The following is a 14,222-nucleotide window of genomic DNA, read 5'->3' as shown; positions in this document are numbered from 1 at the left end:
GAAAACTGAAAGAAAATGTTAAGTCTACCTCTTGTGGAATTGTTTTGGTATCTCAGTGATATGGCTGATATATATCTCAGTGACAACTAGCTCTAAAACCCCTCACTAGTAACTTTCTTTCTATTCCTTTGAAAAAATTAAGGAGCCAAAAAAAAAAATCAATCATTTTACCCAGTCAGAAAAAATGCTCCAATATTCCATGCTCTCCACAAATGACATGGCAAAACTTTAAGTATTATTTTTATTATTTAAAAAACCTTCACTCAAAAATGTATAAATTAGCAAGTCAAGAAAGTACTTCATCACAGCTGACAGCTATTTTAATGCAAATTTGTGTTGTAAGTGACCCCCTCTCCTTGCACACCGGACAGACTGTGCAAATCTTTTGGTGAGTCCTGGAAGGGATCATGCATCTCTGCTGCACCCTGTTTCAGAGATACCCCACTGGCTGAAAGCAGGCTGGGATTTGTGGGGTTGATTCTCAGCCAGGGCTCAGTTTTTTGGGGGGAAAGGGACAGGAGGCTGTTGATCCCCAAAACTGAAAGCCTGGGGCAGGTACAGAATATCCCCCCACACACACACACCTATGGCCCCATTGGCCTAACTGGAGTTGCCCTTTGGCCCCAAATATAGAAGTCAAACTACACCTATGGCTCCAAGGTACGCCATTTGAATTAGTGAGGTGCAGCTGAGCCTATTTTAACTTAGCACCCTTAAAGGAGACCTTTGTTACTGGTGGCGTTTGAAAACTTTCCACCGCAATGCATTTTCAAAGGAAAATAGTTTTTTTTGACACAATAGTAATTTTTGTGAAAAAAAAGATCAATGTTCACTGAAAAACTGAAAACTATTTGATTTTCAAACAAAAAAGTTTTGTGTTTTGGTTTCCAAAAACTGAAAAAAAAAGGTTGATTTGAAAAAATGCACACACACACACACAGAGTCTCAAAATTTTCTACAGGAAAAAAAAATCTATTTCCCTAACCAGCTATATATGGATTGCTCCCAAAGAGAAAGAGGGGAACAGATGAAAAGAAAGGAAGGGGGATTAGCTACTATAACAGGGGTAGGCAAACTATGGCCTAGGGGCCGCATCCAGCCCTCCAGATGTTTTAATCCGGCCTTCGATTATGCACCGGGGAGCAGGATCCGGGGCTTGCCCCGCTCAGATGCTCCAGCAAGGGAGTGGGGTCAGGGGCTTGCCCCACTCTGTGTGGCTCCTGGAAGCAGCAGCATATCCCCGCTCTGGCTCCTACGTGGAGGGGCAGCCAAGGGGCTCCGCACACTGCCCCAAGCGCTGCTCCGCGGAGCCCATTGACCAGGAACCACGGTGCATTCATCACCCGCCATACAATTTCCATACCCAGATGTAGCCCTCGGGTCAAAAAGTTTGCCTACCCCTGTACTAGATGGTAGAGCATGGAGTCTGGGGAAATATAAGAGCTACTCTGTGTGGTTTACAAGGGAGTTATTTTTTGCCATGGTTTGAATGTAATGCACATCTAGAGACTTTTGCCAAATTTGGATCAGTTCAGACAAAACCTAGAACCCCTGCAATAAAACTCAACCCAGAGAGGATGAGCTGAGTTCACCCCTGAGTCTCCGGCAAGCTCCCTCTCTCCTTCATTATTCCACCCTGCTCCTTGCTACAAATCAGTTGTGCAATTATATTTTTTGAGTTCTACTTTCTATGAACAATCCCTAGCCCTTTAGATATTAAAGAAACATGACTGAAAAGCTAGAAAAAGGCACAGAGTAAATCAAAGAATTTAGAAAGAAAGAAAGACCTATAAACAAAACAAAAATTGCCAGTGAAATGTTGAATCTCATTTGCCTATTGACTACAGCTGGTCTGCTCCCAGCTCTATGTAATATAATTTAGAATAATGAGAAACTGTTACACACAGAAACATTTCACCTAATATTATTTCACATTTGTATTCACTGAATACTTCCAATTTTCATTAGGTTCTGCTGTTTGCTAAATGGGATTTTAATGTGTTTAACAGTTTTCAGTGTTAAACAGTTACTCATTGAAGAAAGCTGCAGTGCATTTTTTCCACTTCATTGTTGTAATTTCTATTCCTCAGTGCCATTCTGCATTCATTAAAATACATAATGCTGGCAGTAATGGAGCACTGGATCCTGGAGATACGTGAACAATCTGAGATTCAACATCTAGACCAAATATTTAAGCTGACTGTTACTGTCAGCAGGCAACTGCTGACTTCTAAATACAAATAAGATTAAAAAGGAAGGAGACATTTCAGACAGTATCAGCATAGTTTACTGCCTGCTATGGCAAGCATCCGAATCACATCAGCTGTGTAAGTAACATGAGGTACTGACCTGAGCATTGTTCATTTGTCTTTTAGCTAATTCTGTATATTTAGAGGACCCCACTGCTTTGCCTTTCCTGTCCTCCTCCCCTCTATTTTAGTGGTTTCAGAGTAGCAGCCGTGTTAAGTGATGAGTCTATTTCAGACTGCAAGTAATATATTGTCTTTATCAAGATTTCTACAACTGCTCTCCAGTGCCCATCTCAGTCTACACCACATTTACATTAGCTGCACTGGCAAATATTAACAGTGAAGAATCAATGTTATTACTACAGGCTTCCTTAGAACAGAGTCTAAACAAGACTGGATTAAGTAACAACAGAGCTTTTCAGTTCTGCCTAACTACAATAGATACACTTTAAAAGTTCAATCAATTTGAAAGATTCCACAAGCTCTAACAGAGTCTCCCACTTTAGGCAGAAAAGCAACAATCGCTTTCAAACCCTCTGATGCATTGCACTCGTCTCCTCATGGTTTTATCCTCTCTAAATGGGCTTTTATTTAGATGTTCATTTGAGGACACTTCCTAATTATGAGATAGAGTAATAATTGCATTCCTAGCTTTAAAATAATCCACAAGACATTCAAGATCAAATGTTGTTGCTTACTCAAGGGCACATCAGTCATTACACATTAATAGGAAGTATCCTCAAATTATTATGATACTGAAATTTGTATGGCTTATTTTTTTATCCTTCTGTCAGGATAAAAAATAGAGGGGATGGGGATGATCTTCTGGTTAAGGCTCAGGCTGACTGGGACTCTGAACACCAGGGTTCAATTCTCCGTTCTGTATGATTTTGTGCAACTCATTTACTCTCTCTCTCTCTCTCTCTCTCTCTGTGGAGAGATTCTCAAACACAAAACTATCAAATCACCCTTGAAAATCCTTGCAGATGTGAAGTCATTAGAAGTTTGAATATTTGCTCTATTTAAAAGAACAGGGTATTTAAAGGTAGTGAGTTTCTGCTGCTGTTTTGAGGTGGAACTTACCCACTGGAGAAACCTAATAACCCTCAAATGCTTACCAGATGGAGTGGGACCTCGGCATCTCTGTCACATCCTCAAGGAACATTTTCACACATACACTTTATTTTTTCACACTCCTAGTCTTGGGGTTATCTGAGCTCTCTGGGGAAGTCTGACTTCCTTCAGAACCTATCAACACTAGTCTTTAAGAAGCCAGAAGAGTCACTGCTGAGTGACACAAAGCACACAGACTCTTAAAGATTTTCCCTGCAGTACTCCCAAGACTCGTAGGGCCAAGGGAACAGGAAATAAAGTTAATGTTTAGCCAAATCCACTGTGGAGAAAACTGAATATTATACATTTATTTTAACGTGCAAGATTATTATTGAGTGTTCATCCAATTGAGAATTGAATCAGGTATTTTGCAAGATAGTAAAGAGCATTACCACGTAGCCCCAGGGCCTACAGTGTTTTATTAGAATGAAATGGAATCTAACAGAAAATAACACAGTCAGACCTAGGCACTCACTGGAAATTAGCAGTACATGTGTGATGTAATGGACAGCAAAAGATCAACTTAATTACAGAGGCCCTGGGTGAAATCTTAGCAAAACTCCCATAGACTTCAGTGGGAGCCTGGGTTTCACACCATGTCTTCCTCAATATTGTACAGCACTGAGCACCCTGATAGCTCTCAGTGTACCATGATAACCAAAGAGCAAGCTATCTTCCGAGTGTGAAAGGCTTTGCATGATACTGGTGGTATTATACACAAACACAAAAAGCTACTTTAAACAACACCAGTGGGTGGATCTCAGCTTTACCAGCCACGGCTGTGTGTGGCAGGGAGGTTGTACCATCAGCACTGATTAGGAGTATTATGTCTGTGGTGAACACAGGCAGAACATCCCCAGAGATAGTGACAGATGTGGCCTGAGAGCGACTCAAAGTCATTTTTTAGCCAAAGACAATAAAAATAGAGAACACTCTTCTAAATGACTAACAGCTACTTTTTTTTTTTATCATAGCCCTTGTGGGACCTGCATTTCCAACCATAATCCCATGGCCACTGGAGGGAGACTGCCACAAACCTGCAAAGCACTTATTAGGGATTTTTTTTCTGACCCATCCATATGTTCTCCTGCTGAGCTTCCCTAAGGATACTACTCAGCAGAGAGGTTTCTTTTTCCATGAAACTCTCAAGTGCCCCCAAAATGCTGTGCACCATCTCAGCAACAAAGGGGCTTCTTTAAAGGGGAGGCAGTGTGGACAGTGCCCTGGACTGGGAATCAGGAGTCCTGGGTTCTGCCAGCAGCCTCCAGAATGCCCTGGCAAATCCCTTCACCTGTGGGCCCCATTTTACAGATGGGGAAAATAATATTTACCTTCTTTTACAAAGTGCTTTGAGATCTGCTTTTGAGAAAAAGTGCTTATAAGAAAAGCATTACCATGTTTCTGAGAGTCTGGGGGTCTACGTATGTTTTCACAATGTTTAGCTACCATATTTAATCTGCATGGCAGATCTTATGAATCAGCATATTAGCTTTAAACATTAAAAGGAGTTCTCTGTCAAGAAAGTAAACTGTGGGGAATCAAAAGAGGAGTGGAAACTTGGAACTTGGCAGGCAGGACTCTGGGCACTACTTGGCAGTTTGTAGGAGAAAGTTTTAAATAGAGACTGGCCCATGCCAAGACACTCAGATTTGAACCCCGCTGACCTTTACTGAAGTTTTGGCAGGCTCTCTCCTCCACAATGAGTCAAACTAAAATGCCAGATCCAAACACTACTAAGTTGAGGAAAATTTAGATCTAGAACCAAATTTTGCAGCTTAGCTTGTTCTCAAGTTTAAAGGAACAAGACACAGAAAAGCATCTTAAGAAACAAAGTAGGAGAAAGGGAAGGAAGAGATTAAAGAAGCAAGATCAAATGTTACAGGGACAAATATCCCTGGACACCTGTACAAAAGCTGACATCAGCAAGCTATATGCTTGCCATGACTTGCATTTCCACATCTACTGGTTGGAATCTTTGTTTAACCCATTTGGAATTAAAACAATGGCTTTTGTGATTTAAGACACTCTGCACACTTGCAAAATTGGTGTTTATTTGCTTTCAACTTATTTGCCACGTTTCAGCTGGATACCACTTAAAATGATTAAGTTTTAGGCTCCCTAAGTAAAGGTGAGAAATTAGAAAGTATTGGAAATGTTAGCAGATGCTTCCATATACTATATCTAGGAATGTGCTCTATTGGAACAGGGCAACACAGAAATTTTGATTACTCTCCTCTTTTGGATAATACTTCATTCAAGGCAAATAATCACAGGATTGCAGTCAGCTCCCTCTACCTCCACTTGGTTAAGATCACTGAAGTGACTGGTTTGTGGGTTAGTCTACACTTCAGATATTATACCTCATGAGTGGAAAACCACAATGCAACATAAATTGGAATTAATTCCAGTACCAAATTTTACAAACATGATTCAAGTCACTGAGCAATAATGCATTAACAAAGGATAAATCTACGGAACCAGGAACCAGGCTGACTTTTGGCCCACCTGCAGTGTCCACTAATGCACTAACAGAAATTTCAAATCCAGTGCTAGCTTTATAGATTGAACCACATAGTTTTGTAGGTATTGTAGACTGCACACTGCAGCCACCTAGATGGGATTGCTACTGTGCCAGCTCACATAAAGCTCCTCAGCGCACACATCATTCATTTTATAGAAAGAGTTCAGAAGACTACAAATGAAACCATTGATTTTAAGACGACCAGACAGTAGAATAATCTGACATAAATCAGAGGGAAAGGTTTGGGATTACCTAGCTGTAGATACAATACCGATTAAAAAAAATCCCTCTAGCTACATTTTGTCAATTTGGTTTTTATTCATTTTGAGAGCTAAAGGATCCCTCTCTGCTGCATGGTCTTAACATCCTGGCATACTCTATTCTTTAAATGGGGAAACAAAAATTAAGATCTTCCTCTCATAACGAAGGCATCTCAGCACTATGAGCCATCAGAATCACTTATCATATACAACGGAAATGTAGTGCTTCAAAATAGATTTATTTATAGAATTGTGATTCTCTCCTTAATAGTCCACATGATTTCACTTTGTTGTGGGTTAGCCAGTAAAAGCCCCCCCCTCAAAAAAAGAGTTAGAATGGGAAAAATGCAGACTATTTGAAAATGTTAAGACTTAAATAAATGTTAAAGATTTAATTGAGGAAAAATAACAATAAGCATCCTTCTAAATTACACCAACCTCAGCCCTGCACAAAGAGAAAATAAAAGCATTCATCAGAGGGCCTGCAGAACATTGTCATAAATGCAGTTCCCACATCTACCTGTAGATGGCATCCATCCCATAGCTGTATGTGGCTCTTATGAGGAGCCTCTTTATATTTGCCAGCACAGTCATGAATTCCCTTTTGTTGACTGGAGAGTCAGTGCCGTGTACAGTAAATAAGTCCGGTTTCAGCACAACTTCTTCAGTGTGTTCTTCAAATGGCTGCAGGTGAATGCCCTCCTTTGAAGTGCTGATTCTTAAGCCAGCTCCCTAGAGAGAGCGATGTGTTTAAGGGATACAATTAAATATAAAAAAGGGTAGAAAAGATGCTGTATCATTGTGGATATTTGGTATAAAGAAGAACTGGAAAGCATATTTTATGAGAACAGTCTATATCAGGAATGCACTAGATTTTCCAATGTTCCTGATATGAGCTTTGTTGCAAAAAGTCAGTGCATGCAAAATCCAGGTAACCCAACTGGAACCCAGTGGCATAGCTTTGAATGAGTATGAGAAAATCCAGATAACCCACTGAAGCACAGTATACATTATACTATACAGCACAGATGTTTAAAGTATACTATTGGTTTAAAGTGTCTGCAAATGCTATTTCAATCAACAAATGTATTATATTTATTCATTTTTCTTGCTCATCTTTACAAATGTAGTTACAATATTTTCTAACATTAGTAGAGGCTCCTTTGGGTACTTAGTCTTGCCTATCTAGTTTTAGTCATTAAGCTCTGATCCTTATTGGTTGCTGTAAACTGGCCGCAGACACACCTTTACATGTCAGTTTTGCCTGCTCACTTTTGGATGCTATTAGCCTTCAGTGTTCACGGAAGAGATGGACAAAAGTTAGTCACTGGAAATGAAAATACTTTACCTCTATGATGATATCAGATTGCAGTATTGTTTGAACAGCTTCTTCCTGCCCTGTGAGGTCATAGGAGATGGTAAACTTCAGATGCCCTCCAGCAGCTGTTATCTATAATAAAGCAGAATGATGCTTATTACATGATAGGAAACGTGCCTTTAACCATTCTGGGTTACTCTTTTCCTATGACAGTATTTCCAGGAAACGGATTTCCAGTGTTGTGAAAGGAGTTGTGGATGATCTAGTGCCTTAAGCAGGAAGTCCTCATGAACCATTCCCTCCCTGCCCCAAGCATGAGTGGACTCACTCTCACCTACTAATATTTTCCCCAGTGCCAGGCAAAGGTTGCAAATCACCCCAAATACAGTAAAACCAAGCAGCAGCAGTTCCTCAGAAACAGCTTTGAAATCTGTGCAAATACATCTCCCTTCAATCTGCATTGTAGAAGGCTAAGGGCTGTTTCAAAGATAGGTTTTGAATGTGTTTCAGCTACTTTAGCCCCCATCTGGTCCTTGCCTCCTTAAGAATCAACCAACCAGTGTTTTGTACAACACCTCGCATAACGGGGTCCCCCTGATCCAAGACTAGGACTGCTAGGCACTACCATAATACAAATAATAAGCAACAATAATAATAATTAATAATGGATACAACATCTCCTATTCTGATGCAAAATATACCCATAAGGCAAACTGGCATAAAGGAAAAAAGTTTTGCTTTCATATCAATTGTAATCGAAAATAGAGGAACGTAATAGTCTGTCCTCATGCAGTCAAACAAAGCAATGGTATGTTCTTTACCTCAGCCTGAGTCACTCTCCATAATAAGAGGCTAATAACCTCAGGTCATATCTCATTTCAGTATATTTTTCCGAATCTGTTTTTGCACCCAAATTCAGGGCCCTGACAATAACTTTCCGGAGAAAAATCACAACATGTATAGATCATTTTTAGGACAGGAATCAAAACTACTGTCATGAATGACTGAGTTTACTGCAAATACAGCAGGTTTGCTTTCCACCAAAAACTGTTAAAAAAGCAGTTTTTTAAAAAAAATACAAAAAAGTCTGTTTTGTATTCCAGTGTAACATCTCCTCTGAGATGAACAACCTACAACAACAAACTCCCTGCCCTTCCAATCCATGTTGCTGACCACAGAGAAGTCCTGTGGGTATTCTGCAGGAAGGAGAACAGTATAATTATTCTCAAGGCTGATCCAAGGGAACAATGTGCTGTATTCTATCATTCATCATACTGGATGTGTTACACGACATGTTTGCACACATGTAACAGAAAGCAAAGGATGCTCATATTTTCCTGTGCACTGTATTTTAAAAAGAAGGGAGGAAGAAAAATCAATCTCCTTATTTAAGATGCAGCAATCAGCTCCTTTTAGATAACATATGGAAGTATAAAAATCTGTGGATTTAGGCTTTATAGTTAGTAGCCATGTGAAAACTACAAGAGTCTCCCAGGATTCATAAGCAACCAAAAGTTTGGATGTGTATCCAAATGTTATCCAGACCGGCTGGGTCTATAAAACTACCTGTAGCCTCTGGTGACACCAAAAACACCTAAAAAAAATCCCTAGCCTCTAATGCAGTGCTTTGGCACTTCTGCTTCTAGTCCTGACTGAGCCTGTAGGGAATTAGGAGAATGAAAAGCAATAGGAAAGCAAAGATACTCGAGCTTTATTCAACCTCAGAAAGGGTCTAAACCAGGTCAGCTCTTATTTAGTCTAGTTGTCTAGTTAATCTCAGAAAGGGCCTGAATGAGGTCAGTTCGTATTTTCTCTAGTTGACCTGTCCCTTTTTAGCTAGCACAGATAATGAACACATGAATGCAATGTAAATTCTCAGTGGTCACCCCATCCACGCATGGTGCCATCACAGCTTAGAAGAGTTAGAAGAGTTTCTTTAAATGCCACCATAATGGTAGCACAGGAATGCCAATGTTTCAAAGTTGTAGGTAGTGTTGTTGTAGCTGCCTTTTGGCCCCAGGATAATAGAGAGAAAATGTGGGTGAGATAATATATTTTATTGGACCAAGTAATGTCTCTCTCACCGACAGAAGTTGGTCCAATAAAAGATATTACCTCACCCACCATGTCTCTCTGATGTTTCAAAGTGGCACTTATGAGGTACTTTGGTCAGCTCTGGAAGTGTATTTTACCTGGTATTCTATGTAATACTGAAGTGGTTAACAATACAACTGAAGTCTCACAATATGATAGAAGTTATCACCTACATCTGCCATTGTTTTTGAATGTACTAGCCTTCCTCTGTTGCAACCTAGGTTTAGTTAAAATTTAAGTCCTGGGTAAAAATGAATGTGGTGATCTCATCTTTGTCTGATGTCAACTATCTTAATTTAGGAAGGGCAGTTCTGTTTTTTATTCTGGAATTTTTTATGAACTACCATCATAACATCTGGGCAATTTAATAACACATTTAAAATTTCATGACATAAAATAGTCACTTTGAGACTATCAGTTTAAATTCATAAACTGTAGTCCTGCAATCACTGTGCTGCATAAACAAATATGCCTCATAAGAACATAAGAATTCCCATACTGAGTCTGACCAGGTCCATCTAGCCCATTATCCTCTCTCTGACCGTGGCCCATACCACAGCCTCAGGGGGAAATGTACAGAACAGGGCAATTCTGCTACCTTCTTACCTGTCAAGCAATTTACCCTGTGGTTCTCCTGGTCATCACAAACCCAACTATCTGTACTTCTAAAAAATTGACTCCTCCTCTGCTATTGCCCGTGTCTTCCTAATAATTGGAATTCTTCCCCCCCCCGCCCCCCAAGAGGGATATCTTCAGTGCGAGAGGATACCATGACATTATCTAGAAGATGCTTCCCAACTATGGGATCATTTCCCTCCAATCCAGCTTCATGGTCTCCTGCCCAGAATTTCATCCTCCTTAATAGTACAGCACTGTTGGACAAGAGGTGGGACTGCTGTATGTCCTCTGCGTACCTCTCTGTCTCCCTTTGCCTCCAGGGCCCGTACTCTGTCTCTGAAGGCTTTGAGTTGCATGCACACATACACCATCTGCCTGCGAGGCAGGTAATCATACATGTTACACTTAGTGCCATAAATTGGGTAGCCCCCACCCTCTGATACTGGTGTTCTATCAGCTTTTTTATTCAGCCTAAGCTTAGAGGATATTTGTGAAGTGTATTGGGTTCTCTTTATTCCATCAGTTACTTTTCTTGGGAATTTGGTGCCTTTCTAATTGTTAAATCCCTCAGACTCCTCCCCTTAGAGTTAAACTCTCCTTACCTTGGCAGCTCACTCAGTTGCTATGCTCGCTGTCACTCACTCTGTCATGGGCTTTCTCTGCTCTCATGAGGCCTCTACATTTATAACTTGGCTAGGCCATACCTCCTCCCATCCTCCTATTGATTACTCTCAACTGAGAATGACCTACCAGTGATCTTAAACAATTAAGTTCCAGATCCAGTCAGCAGGAGAAACACAGCAGATCTTAACTTCTGCAGCAGGACACAGGATGGTAGGGAATTTCTCACAAATTTGGATCCTAGACCATTAGGGATTCTAAATATTTTGCAACCAACACTTTTTAAATTGTATGTGGAAGTGAACAGGAAGGTTGAGAAGAGCATGGAGCCAGCACTTAATGTGGTCTGAAAGAAGTGGGAGGGCCCTATCATTTTCTACAGAAATGAGAGCAATACCACACCTGCCTGTCCATCCGCCACCTATCAATTTTACCCCCACATCTGTTCATAGATTCATAGATATTAAGGTCAGAAGGGACCATTTTGATCATCTAGTCTGACCTCCTGCACAACGCAGGCCACAGAATCTCACCCACCCACTCCTGCGAAAAACCTCTCACCTATGTCTGAGCTACTGAAGTCCTCAAATCGTTTAAAGACTTCAAGAAGCAGAGAATCCTCCAGCAAGTGACCCGTGCCCCATGCTACAGAGGAAGGTGAAAAAACTCCAGGGCTTCTTCTAATCTGCCCTGGAGGAAAATTCCTTCCCGACCCCAAATATGGCGATCTGCTAAACCCTGAGCATATGGGCAAGATTCACCAGCCAGATACCCAGGAAAGAATTCTCTGTAGTAACTCAGATTCCACCCCATCTAACATCCCCAGCTCGCCATCAGTTCTTCCCGATGCCCCTTATCAATTCTGACCCCACATCTGTTCTGACCCTGCTCCACCCCCCAACCCGCACGTCACCTCTGCACCTCCAGCAACTGTTGGGGCTCCTTCTTCCCCTCCTGTGAAATGACTTTGTCTCCTTAGGGGAGGGAATTGGTGAAAGCAGCCAATCAGAAGGAATTCGTTCCCCCCACCCCCTGGCAGGGTTGAAACGTGTGCCCCTCCAAGACCCAGCTTGAGCTGTGGAAATTTTATTTTCTGGGTCTGCAAGTGCTTTCACCCAGGTACAAATTAAGCATGGCTTGGAGTACTAGTGAAAAATATTCACATAAACCCAACTCAACATTCAGCAGAACTGCTGCACTCTGCATCATCTGAAGAGTCTAAGTCCTCTTTCAAGGGTCATCTTCTGCATTCTTTTTAACACCAAGTACAACACAATGTCATAGTCTATCTTGATGGTGACAAATGCAAGAATCACTGAGGCAAGCAACGTTGCTTTAAAAATTGGTAAGAACTTTTTGGTATTTTTTTCCCCACAGAATTCTTATCACCATTTTTCATGAAATTTCAAAATTTTCTGACCAGCTCTTGTAGCAGTCTGCATCTGAGTGGAAGGGCCACAGCTTCCTGGGGAAACCTAGATGATGATAGGCATGACAAGTTGCTGCAACTATGGCCATGATCTAGAAAACCATGTAAGCATGAATGGAACTACTCATGCTCTTAACGTTAAGAGTTTTGATTGACTGGGGCCCATCAGAGAATGCAGATACAACAAATGATGGAGCAAGACCTCCCCATTTCTCCCTACACAGCAGAATGACTACCATCTTATCTGGACTAAACATAGCCCTACCTATGGTGTCCCTCGCCTCTGTTTGCCAGAGGCTGGGAATGAGTGACAGGGAATGGATCATTTGATGATTACCTGTTCTGTTCATTCTCTCCAGGACACCTGGCATTGGCCACTGTCAGAAGACAGGATACTGGGCTAGATGGACCTTGGGTCTCACCCAGTATGGCTGTTCTTATGTTCTCTGTTACATTCTGTTAACAGAGCAGACTAGAGAAGCCAGATTCAACAAAAGGAGATGTACAACCAAGTGCCATCCACATATTCCTGGCACTGCATATCGTATCATCTCATTTTTTCCCTCAGCAACAATACTCTACATACACACTGAACAGGAGGGATAACAGAATAGAACCATGGGGATCCCAACAAGTTAGAAGCCATGGGAAGAACAAGTATTTTAGCAACATTTTCACTAATCCCACTACATCCCTGCAAAAAAGCTCTTATATATATCCCCATGTATATCATCAACAGAGGTAAAAAGAAGCATCCTTATTTCTCTCCTTATATTTTCCAAATGTTGGCAAGTATTGGGTACTATATGCATATCAATAGCACAAATCACAGGTTAGTATGATTTGACATGATTTCCAGTCTTTGCTGAAGAGCGACTCAAGGACAGAAATAAGAGGAATGAAGCTAGTCAGCATTCAGGTGCTGTACCTAAGCTCTGTAGAAGAAGGCCACACAGCACCAGTCCACACTGTGCCTGAAGGTAGCTAGTACTGCAAGTCTTTCATTATCATGTGTATCAAGTTTAGCCAATTAAAATAAAACAAAAACACAAGAATCTGCTTTCCATGTGCACTTGTCTTAATTCAGCCTGGAGGGGAAGAAACAACATATTTACAAGTAACTTTACCCATTATTGTGCAATATAACCTGATGTCACCAGTAATCATATGGTACATATGCAACACACTGCATCAGGGATTTAATGAGGCAGGCAGATTTTCCCATATGTATGGTAATGCCAAAGTTGGTATAGCTGTGAGATCACGAAGTATCTTCTTAAAAAAAAATTATGGAAAGAATAAGAAAGGGGAATAGAGAAGGGAATGATTAAGCAAGAAGAAAACTTTTCTACAAAAGAACCCTATAATCTTTCTTCTTCTGTCTGTGCCAGATGATGAGTTAAGGCTCCATCCTGCAAGCTCACTAAAATCGCACTGAATTCAAGATAAACAGAGAGTGCTCAGCATTCCAGGAATTGCTCAGCAGGTTGTAGGATCATGCCCTAAGTTATATTGCAACTGAAAAATATTTTGTGTGTGACTGTTTAATGTTTCAGACAGGCTCACTCTGTAAGGAAATGTTAAGAAATACTGTAGTTTTTTAGTAGCATTTATTCAGGAAAAAATGAGTGACATTGAATTTTGATCCATAAACTAAAAAACTTTAAATAGAGGTGTCCTATCTTCCATATTTACGACCTATGGAGCTAGTGTTTTACATTTATACTCTCCTCGGTTTTCTCTTTTGTCCAGATCTTTGATATATTTTTATCCTTTTGATACTTTTTTTTTAGCTGAGGATACTTTGTTATTGACTTGAAGTTTTAGAAGGAGAGCCCTACTATTTCTAATACACCTTCAAGTCAGAGCAAGTGAAAAGGAAATACCTCAGTAGAATAATAAACTTTTTGAATCTAATGTTATTCAAAAATATCTGAATATAGACAAGCCTCAACCCAAAGTAGGACAACTCTGGATCTCTCAATTTTCCTTTAATAAT

The 14,222-nt window shown here is 40.6% G+C and overlaps 1 protein-coding gene and 1 long non-coding RNA gene across 2 annotated transcripts in view; one reads left to right on the top strand and one right to left on the bottom strand.

Annotated features, from left to right (window-relative positions):
- LAMA2 (laminin subunit alpha 2) overlaps positions 1-14,222 on the bottom strand; it is a 472,624-nt gene that overhangs the window by 190,492 nt on the left and 267,910 nt on the right. Inside the window, exons 13-14 of the mRNA XM_074948401.1 lie at positions 7,492-7,593; positions 6,664-6,875 (exon numbers count right to left, since the gene is read on the bottom strand). Of these exons, the coding sequence (XP_074804502.1) occupies positions 6,664-6,875; positions 7,492-7,593 (314 nt within the window). The remainder of the gene's footprint in view (positions 1-6,663; positions 6,876-7,491; positions 7,594-14,222) is intronic.
- LOC141984897 (uncharacterized) overlaps positions 1-14,222 on the top strand; it is an 82,280-nt gene that overhangs the window by 34,696 nt on the left and 33,362 nt on the right. The window lies entirely within an intron of this gene.

The sequence above is a fragment of the Natator depressus genome, chromosome 3 (assembly GCF_965152275.1).
Source record: "Natator depressus isolate rNatDep1 chromosome 3, rNatDep2.hap1, whole genome shotgun sequence".
Classification (NCBI taxonomy): domain Eukaryota; kingdom Metazoa; phylum Chordata; order Testudines; family Cheloniidae; genus Natator; species Natator depressus.
Note: the sequence above shows the minus strand (reverse complement) of the source record. Positions and strands in the feature narration are given on the sequence as shown.